The following is a 10,534-nucleotide window of genomic DNA, read 5'->3' on the forward strand; positions in this document are numbered from 1 at the left end:
TTCTTTTGAATGAATAAAATGCTGCATTTGTCTCCAGTTGTATGGGGGACATGCAGTCACAGGAGAAGGACCCAAATGCAGACCACCAGGAACAGTTCAGTGATTTTAATGATTTAATGGTCCAAAGTCTTACAGGCAGAGACAGCAGGTCCAGAGAGACGGGACTGACGATTCACAGGTTAACAGGAATGGGTGAGGTAAAAGATACAAGCAGGCAGCTACGGATTCAGGTTCAGGTTTCAGAGGCTGGCAAGCCCTAAGCTGATGCGCCAGATGGTTTATTGATCCGGCGATTCTCACGTGAGCTCAGGATATGGCCAAATTACAGCTGCTGTGAAAGGAAAGGAAAGCACGGATAAAACAACACCGCAACCCTGACGACTTGCAACTGACTGTGGGAACTTCCAACTGACCTGCACCCCCCACCACCCCGTCATCACCCACCACCAAGACACAATCCAGAGAAGAAGACACAGTAACTAGAATATTCAAGACAATTCAACAAAATAGACAATAACCCGTAAACCAAATAACCATATGTATAAATGGTAACACCACAGGACCATCATACAGGTCTCTCCCCAGCACAAAGCTTCTAGGGAGCACTCCCGAAAGTCCAGGTCCATGTTCTAGTATAGACATCCAACCTGGCAAAGTGTTTATATGACATTTCTTCAAACGCCGTCACCCTATCTGTCTCACAGGCCCACTCCTGGACCCTTAATCTTCCATTCGTTTGAAATAATCTGTCTGGCTATCAACAAGCTACTCTGGACCAAGCTTCTTATGTGTCTATCCATCCAGTTTAGGACTGAAGACCGCAACCTCAGGAACCTGGGTCCCTACAATTTAATATAGGTTATCATTTATCATGGTCTAAGCTTCCTGGACCTTATCAAAGGCAGGCTGCTTATCTTTAGAAATTTTTTTTTAAATAAAAGTAGCAAATACCAGTATCAGTTGTCATGAAGTCCTGGGTCTTCAATGTTTATTAGGCCAGGGACCCCTCAGCTGAAAGTGAGACTGAGTAGGGACACCCTACTGCATATGTATATTGTAGACAGTTGAGTTGCATATTAAACTGGACCCAATAAATCGTTACCTATAGTACTTTACCTATCTTCAATGTGTAAATTCTTTTTCACAAATGGGCCAGTTTATCTTTTCTATTACTACGTTGGATTCATATTAATGTAAATAATTTGATAAAATATCCCCCTGCACTAACTCTGAGGAACACCAGTTGAAGATCTCTGTGTTACGTGATGTAGATACCATTGGAGTACTTCATTTGATACCCTTTTCTACTTCATTCGATACCAATCATGTGAGCATCTGGATCTGGGTAAAAATACTCCATGGTACTTGTAGATTTGCTTGATACCTTAAATGTATTGATATATTGAAAAGAGACTGAGAAACAGGTGAGCAGGTGGATGTGGGCTATACTTTAAATCCTTTTAACCCTACACTTTAGTGTATATTTTCCACTATACTTCATTCTGTTAATTGCATTCTGGTCTGCCTGACCCTGAGCTATTTCCCTTCATGAAAATGAGAATAATTGGTTATCGCTGGCCCCGCTGACGCTCAGAATGAGTCCGTGAGATCACACATCTTCTCAAGTTATCTACGGCTTGTATGGCCACCTCCTGTCAATCCTGACTCGCTGTGTAATATTTATTGCTGTGTAAAAAAATTCAAACCAAATCAAAGAACCATCATCATATACACTGACTCTTCTTCCTGCAGCAGAACCAGTAAGACCTCGTCTAGTCTTTCAACACTAGGCACAGGGTTTGTTTAGACTGTCTTGGTCTCCAGGTGTTTTCTCCATCCACAGTGGATGCTGACTAAGAGAGTCCATGCCCCTTTAGCTGCGGGGCTTTGGGGCCTCCTCCCTCCCTGAAGCAGCGGTGAGGCTGGGGAAGCCATCTGCCGGGCCCCTCTGAAGGAGGATGCTGAGGCATGCACCATCTGCTACAGTACTAAGACCAGGAGTCTTACTGGCAGCATTGATCACATCCTGTTGGTTCAGGTCATTAAAGTGGATCCAACATCCTGCAGAATCCCCCTCAGTGACTGACCCTGCATGGTAAAACTCCAGTGCCGGCTCATCGTGACACAACAGACATATCTGCGTATCCTCTGTTTGTACCGAGGTCTACCCGTCCACTGCAGCATGTCCATCAGTGTGTCAGTCTGTGGTGGACATATTTAATGTCCTAATCAGAAGGAAGAGCTGTGCTAAATGAGCTTTTCCCCAAAAGTCCAAACTATCGAGGAAATGTATCTGATCTGACTTGGACGTTTTCCCATGGACTTATTTGGTGAAAGAGCCATCTGTAAGTCATCCAATAATTCTGTTGTGGAGCGTCAGCACCCTCGTGAAAAGGATATGGGTGCTGGGAGGTCAAGTAAAAGTCTAAATCACCATTTAAAAGGTAGAGATGATTTTGATTGGGTATACATTGATAATATTGATAATTTCCATCAATTTATCCTAATCACGTTTGTTCTTCGTAGATTAAATATTCTCTAAAGGTGCAAGATGAGTCCTGCATGGGTTCAGCGCAATTTTATTTTTGTCTTAAAACGTAGGCATCTCTCCTTGATCCGCTAGCCCCCCCAATACAATTTTCTCCATAGGGGTCTCCCAATCAAAATGCACACACTTTTTGATGACATCTTGACAAGTTGCATGGAAAAATGGGAGTTGCTCATTCAGGAGCAAATTCATCCGTTCACAGACAAGTTATTGCATCCAAGTTGTATTCACATTACTCTGTCTCTTTCCAGAAATCATGACCAAGTTACTCAAGATAATCCACAGACGTGGTTCTGAGCAGGTTCATGTAGGAACTATTTTCTTTTTCCCAATCTACACATGCCAACCATATCATTGTGCAGAATGAACATTGCTGTTGAGTTTTACACATTTTAGTTTTTGGCTCTTTGAGTCCCACAATCCGAGTGCTTTCTACTTCCATTATATTAGTGAAAGGGCCGATATCTCCAACAGTGGGCAAAACACACCAAAACAATCCAAATTGATGATAGCACTACAGGTAATAGGACAAATAGATATTTTTAAATTTGTGGCTGAATTGTCTCTTCAAGGTAAAGGGTTGGTTAGGTTTAGGCACTAAAACAACATGGTTAGGCTAAGGGGAAGGGCATTTCTGTGTTTATTGACTAAACGTTGATTCATGTTTGCAGAAAATGAACAGCCGTCTACCGTGTTCCCGCGCAACTTTTTGTTGACCCATCCGTCCTCTATGACCTCATGTGACCTGTCACCTCCTCATTTGCGCCTGGCAGATAAGAGTAATCATTTCTATGGCAATAAGAGGGCGTTGTCACTTGCCAGTAAATATATGTTATTTAGGGGCACTGATAAGTCTCCACAGGCAGATGACACGATTGTCCACTGTCTCCAACACTTTCCATAGCAAATGAAGCTCTCTCCAGATCACTTTCAGCCTTTTTTACTGCAGATCCAATCCAATAATGAAGCTATTGTATATCTACAGTGGAAGATGAAATGTTCTAAAATCAGAAAAATATGCTTTATTTTGCTTCTTAACTTTGGTCATTTTGTCCCCAGTGGAAATTCTCTGAAAGCAGTCCTTATTTGGCTGTTTTATCATTATCATCTCCCCTGGAACACACTACCTCACATCACCGATTGCTATATTAATTTTACTTTGGATCCTCTTATTTTTATTCGGCCCAGTTTCCAAACGGGCAGCCTTTGCCAATGAACTTTTACTCTCTGTTTTACAATAGCGAGGTTCTTTCTGACAAATCAAAACAGAAATAACCACAGGGCCAAAACCCTGATTGGTGGGATGAAGTTTCCAGCAGGATCTTTTCCACGTTTTTAAAGCCCATGGTGCCCATTAACCCAGCCCACCTGACGTTAACCTGTTGGGATTGAATGAATTGAATTTTATCTTGATTCTGTTGGTAGTGCTAAAGACACAAACACAACCCTTCTCTTGTTCCAAAATGTACATAATGTCCCCACGGTGACACAGGTGTCACACACTCTTTAAATGTTCTGAAAAGTTACTCATTTCACTTGAGTGTTGATTTAAACTCATGAGAAACCTATTTCTGGCTGTGTGCCTGGTTAACAAGCTCATTTTTAACTTTCTTTCTATGGTAAGATTCAAGCCTTCTAACAGTTATGATGCTGACATAACATGTCCTTAACATGTCCATAACATGTCCTATATTGTCTCTGCTCTTCAGCAGATTGGACCCGGTTAAAGTCATAGGCTACCTGCTGTTGTTCACACGGCAACACGGTCTTTCACTCGGTCCTGCACTGCCCACTGCTGGGGATTGGATTTTTTTTTGTCCATAACAACCAGTACTTCATATGTAAAAGAAATGATCCTTATCATGTCCACTCACATTGTTAATAATCTTAAAGTGTCTACTACACAGCCCTGTTAAGCCCAGTCATGTATGGTTACCTGTCTATGTGATGTAGGAAACTGGATGTCAACAGATTTCCTTTAGTTCTGTCTTTAGTTAAACAGAAATCCACGTCATTGGGTTTAAAATTAAAGCCAGAATTGTTTATTTAGCCTATTTTTTCCTATTTGCATGTTTAAATGTTGAAGGGTTATCAGAACAGAACGCCTCACACAGGACTGTCTATGATTCCATATTCCTTTGTCCCCAATAAACTGAAAGAATTACATTTTAAAAATGCTGCAATACAATATATATATCTCTACCAAATCTGCTTCAAGATTTGTGGAGGTGGAAATAAATACAAATAAAATCCCATTTAATTGCCTTTTGTTGAGCTCCATTTCTACGAGCCGTGTAAGCTCTATATATACGACACAAGGGCCAAGTGCCTTTTATTTTTTGCCTTTATGATTTTTTTATCATTAGGTGAGTTTGTAATGTTCTTTGGATGGGAATGAATATCTTTTTGATTTGTTTTCTAAGTATAATGCTGAATGGTCCAAACCCTGTATAATATACTGTATTTGTCTATTTGATTTTCACCAGCCATGACAGTGGTGCTTGTGATGTTTGTGTGTGTGTGTGTGTGTGTGTGTGTGTGTGTGTGTGTGTGTGTGTGTGTGGTTCTGGAGACCACTGTAGCAGGAACTTCCACAGAGGTAGTTCAGAGTTAGGAGTACATTTCTGTCTCTGTCTGTCCGTCTCTATGTCTGTCTCTCTTTCTCATCTATTTCATTATTTCAATTTGTCTCTTTTTATCATACTTTATTCATTTTTTTCATTCATTTTATTTAGTTCAATTTTTTTGTATACTTCTTCCCATGTGCCTTTTTATTGTGCTCCCTCTGTCATTGATGACTGGCAGTATGAATATGTATACATGTTTCAGGGGGCTGTAGAAACTGAATTAAATGAAATAAGAGCCGCTGTGATTCATGGATTTATATACAGGTTAGATTGTGTTGTTGTTGTACAGGGTTGTGGTAAAGGTAGCGTACAGAACACCGTTATAAATATTGGGTGGATGTAATACTGTGTACAGGGGTTGTTTGATGTGCTTCTATTGACATAGTACATTCCTTTTGCTTAGACTTACCTATGGCAATGAAAGGATACAATGCACCTGCTACTGCACATTGTGGGTTACAATATCTATCTATCACTATCTATCTGTCTATCTATCTGTCTATCTAAGTTGATTAAGTATTACTGTGTTATTTTACAGGATTGTCGGATACCACAAAGCGGTTCCTTAGACTGACAACATGTGGAAATGAATTGTTCTTGGGTGTAATTGTTTTGGCGTCCAGTGTTCAGTAGTGCCTACCATAGGGGAAACATTTAAAAATGGCCTTCATTTAAGTCGCTATTAATTAACCTTTGTGTTGTCCTCAAAACTTCTATAAGAAAAATATGGGTTTCTTTTGATCCAAATTACCCAAAACTTTAAGTAAAATTGCAAGTACTTGATCAATACTTTCAATGAATTTTGGGTACTCAATTTTATATCATTGGAAATAAATGAAAAGGATTTAAAACTTTGGGACGCATGTCTGTGATTATCCACCAACATATACACAAAATAAGGAATCATTTCAAAATTAGGTGTGATTTCCTATAAATGAGACTTATTGACCATGAATTCCAAAAATAGGTGTAAAAATATTAGTAATAAGTTGGTGTTCGGGAAAAATAACATTGCAAACATTTTTTCTTTAAATGACAAACATTTAACATTGGAACAAGTGCTTTAAAAATGGGATGAAAGTGTCAGAAAATGAGTCCAAAATATTTAAAAAAAGACATTCACAATAAAAGTTTTAATTTTGACCCAGAAGGAAAACAAGTGCAGGTCAACCGGAAGACAACACAAGGGTTGAGTCTATTTTTAGTATTCTCATGACTCATTGTCTCCTTGTGTCTAATTGAAGTGGACAGTGATAGCATGCCATCTGGAAGCTCCTGAAAATGTCTCCTATATATTTTTCGACATGCCACCAGACTCTTCCTGTCTTCCTGAAAATCCACTTGGATTGTTATAACTAACTTTTTCTTATGTACTCCATCAGACCATATCTGTGTCTATTATTGTCAAAGTTCCGTATTGATTACATGACAGTGCAGCATTGTAGATTGAAGTCACAATATTGCACAGTTGGAATAATAATGTAGCCAACAACCAATCAGACATGACAACAATTATATATTAATCGTCTAATCAGAATATTTTTAAGTAATCATTGTTACTGTGTTTAATTGCATTAACATTAGCTTAGGTCCTAAGGTGTATGACTGGTGATGCTAATTGTCAGTTTAATAATTAAAAAGGTGTGGTTTACTTTTCTGAGCTGTGTACTTGAGTTTTTACACCATCTGGGTCACATGACAGTGATATAACTAGAAGATCTATCCTGGGATTTATTGGAAACTTTACTATGTTTTAAAAATCAATATTTTTTAAATCTGACTTTAGGAGACATTTATATCGTTAATCTTAATTCATTGTATAGAACCATTCGTTACAGCTCTATACATGACCTATCTCAAGGAAGTTTAAACTGCTAGCAGCGGATTTTCAGAACATACTGATTGGACAGCCACTGACATTGATATTAATGATATTAATGATATTAATGCACGTCTGTTACATCCAAGTGGATACAAAGCTGATAAAAGACTGTCAGCTCCACACAACTCTGTATTTCTCAGTATGAGTATGTGGCATCCGGCATCCTAAAGAGCTCATCATGTTTTTAATCCGCCGTGTCCTCCTTGGCTACTAGCTACTGTCAACGGCGATATCATGTGGATGATCCAATAGTTTTGTTATGATTCAGAATTCCTCATGGGGGCGGCAGAAAACTACACACTAGATTAAATCAAATAAATGAAATGCCACGATGTAAAAAAAACAATTACTTAACTTGCTCTTCCACATGATAAATTGTAGACCTGTTCAAAAGTATTTAAGACCTTGAACACAATTCTTTAGAGGATTTAAGACTTTTTGAGGCCTAACATTCTGATTTTGAAATTGCAGACTTTGTAAGACCCTGAGGAAAATCTAGTATTTGAGTAGCATCTGTCTGAACCCAAGCTAGCCCGTCACGTACCATCGGACCCGGAGGGACCCGTAGGGACCCATTGGGACCCGTCGGGCTTGGGTTGGGTATCCTTGTATCCATGCCTTACTGGGCACACGTCTTTTGGAGGTCTTTCTTGCCTTCCAACCCACAAAATGATCCACTCTATTAGCAGTTCCTTCACTTTTTCTTTAGGGACCCTCTATTTGTAGATAAAGGGGGGGGGGGGGGGGGCTGCCACTTTTCAACCTGTTACATCAGACAGGTCAGTTTGGTTTCCCCTTTCACTTTGTTATATTTGTTTATTGATTTGGCGCCATCTGCAGCCCTTTTCCTTTCCTCCCTCGCCTCAATTGATTTGATGTGCAACTTTTATATAAATGGTAATTATTTGACCACTCACCATTAAGTGGGTATGGCTGTCATCTCGCTTCATGGCTCTATTGGGTTTGACATATCAAAGATGGAGTCAAGTGATTTGATTGGCTCGCTTGGGATTTTTTCCTCTGATGCATCAAACAGTCTGCCAGCATCATCTGTCTGCATTCCTTCCCACAGTATGCATGTTCAGAGCTCCTGTCACTACCTGTTAGTGCAAATGTCATTATATTTGACATAAAGCCTTCAATAAACCACAAAGAAACTGCCTGTTTAGGCATGTTTAGGCCTAATAGCCTGCTCCTAGGCCTTATAAGAGGTCATTTTTTGGTCCCATTTATACCCTACCATATACCATTTATCTAGTTATTTATAATATCTATTTGCTCTGAAAACATTGCTACCTTCACATCAGATCCCATCGCGTTCCTTTCAGCCAACACTGTCCTTGTTGAAGCCCTGTTAGGGGGGCGTTTTCACTGAATTTTTCCCCTTTGCAGCATCAGTAGCACAGAGCCTGCCTCCAACCAGACTACGCCGTTCCTGCTTGCTCTGTGGGGTTTTTCTAAGGTCGGGGAAGCTAGATAACGCGCAAGGACAGCACATCCACGGAACCAGAACTCCCGCGGGGATTCGGCAGTTTTCCGTGCAGGAGCATCTCTGACTCGCGCTGACTCGCGTGATAAGAGGAGAAAACAGGTAACACTTGGATGGGTTTTCATTTCCCGAGCCCAGGCGCATAACCGGATCGACGGAGACGCTTTACGTTCCGTGTCTGATGTGATTACACTGGATGCCGAAGATTAGAGGCTACACGAGAAAGAAGGGGGCGGGCGGGGGCACGTTAAAAGAAATAGGTTAACGTTGTGGTTAATGTCTCTATTCTAGAATAACACGCGAATGTGCCTCGCGGAATGTAAAGGCTTCTGAATATTTGTGTTTAGTCAAACGTAGTCGAGCTGGCAAAACGTTAGCTAACGTTAACTCCTAGCTTAATGTTTCACCTCCTCCGGCTGAATGTGCCGATAAATAATACACATCTCCGATAAGTTGCCGTGTCAGGCTTTTATACGATTTAAATAACCGAAAATTCAACCTTAACGTCTGCGTAGCTACGTCGAAGGGGTGTTGCTTGCTTCACTGTAACGTTAGGTTCGGTAGGCTACGGTAACGTTAGCCTATATATGGCCCCGGTCACATTCCCGTCTTTTTCCATTGGGCTCGTGCGCCGAACGCCACTCTCACACATTATATCCCTCCCCCGTTAACGCCAGCGGGGAGCTGCATTAATGCTACGTGGAAATGATGTGTGTGTGTGTGTGTGTGTGTGTTGAGCGGCTGTGCTGCAGGCCGCAGCCTGTCACACCGCTCAGTGCCCCGACGTGTTTACATGGAAACCTCGGGGGGTGAACGCTAACCTTTCCTCCCAACATGGACGGTCAACATACGGCGTGTACCACTGGAACGACCGGCCTCATGGCCCCCGAGAGACTGGACGAGACGTTTCCTCCTAGCTCTATTTAATAACCCTGTTACAGATGTTGTTGGACAATGCCTGCACCAACGTTACCTGCTACTTGACTGAGTTATTCATTTATTTTTCTAAATGATTTATCTAGGATTTGATGTGGTAGCCTAAAGGTTGAGAAACTACAGTAAAAACATGGAAAATCTATGAATATCCCAAGTGTCTTCCCATTATCTGTCTGTATATGTTACACATTTAATTCAACCCTCGTAAATCAGTTGTAAAGGGTAGGTCATTTATGTAGCCTACATAACTTATTCCAATTATTGTTTAATTGTTAAAGTAGTTCATTTCCTTAATTTCTGGCAAACTCTAGCACTTTCAATAGCGCTGTTATATAGCACTCTGGTTTCATCCCCTTAAAGATCTCTATTATCTATTGTATTTTGCCACTCTTTCACGGGCCTTTCACAGCATGTACTAAGTTTTGTGTTTAAAAAGCTGCTTTATGTGTAGTTATTATTATGGTATTGACTGTCTTTGGCCGTCCTCCGTCCAGAGCACCATGTCAGCCAGAGGAGGAAAGAAGAAGGCCACCAAGCTGTCCCGTTCAGCCAGGGCAGGTGTCATCTTCCCTGTGGGAAGGATGATGAGGTACCTGCGCACCGGCACGCACAAATACCGCATCGGCATGGGGGCGCCGGTCTACATGGCAGCCGTTATCGAGTACCTGGCAGGTAGGGGGGCCACCATAAGTCAAGTCTGGAACCGCAGACTGGACTGCTGTAAACATAGCCACACATTTTCACTGTTATGTACTAGAGGCCGACCGACACAGTATATTGGCGGGACAATATTATCGACTAATAGTAGGCATTTTCCAAACTATCGTTAACGGCGTTTATAATGGCCCATAAATGATTTTTAAATCATTCATCAGAATAATTTATATTGGCTAATCAATGATTGTAATAAATGAATATTTAAAAAATAAAATAAAAACAGACACCCTTCAACCCTGTTATGAGCGATGGCGTTGCATAGTCTGTCCACCAGAGGACGCTCTACAACGTCGCTGTTAGTGATGGTGTTGCATAGTCTGTCCACCAGAGGACGC

The 10,534-nt window shown here is 40.9% G+C and overlaps 1 protein-coding gene across 1 annotated transcript in view; it reads left to right on the forward strand.

The window, feature by feature from the left end:
* Positions 1-8,378: 8,378 nt before the first annotated feature.
* LOC117960654 (core histone macro-H2A.2) overlaps positions 8,379-10,534 on the forward strand; it is a 9,942-nt gene continuing 7,786 nt past the window's right edge. The window contains exons 1-2 of the mRNA XM_034898692.1: positions 8,379-8,648; positions 9,977-10,154. Coding sequence (XP_034754583.1) covers positions 9,983-10,154 — 172 coding nt within the window. The 5' untranslated portion in view covers positions 8,379-8,648; positions 9,977-9,982. The remainder of the gene's footprint in view (positions 8,649-9,976; positions 10,155-10,534) is intronic.

The sequence above is a fragment of the Etheostoma cragini genome, chromosome 17, assembly GCF_013103735.1.
Source record: "Etheostoma cragini isolate CJK2018 chromosome 17, CSU_Ecrag_1.0, whole genome shotgun sequence".
NCBI classification, from domain to species: Eukaryota; Metazoa; Chordata; class Actinopteri; order Perciformes; family Percidae; genus Etheostoma; species Etheostoma cragini.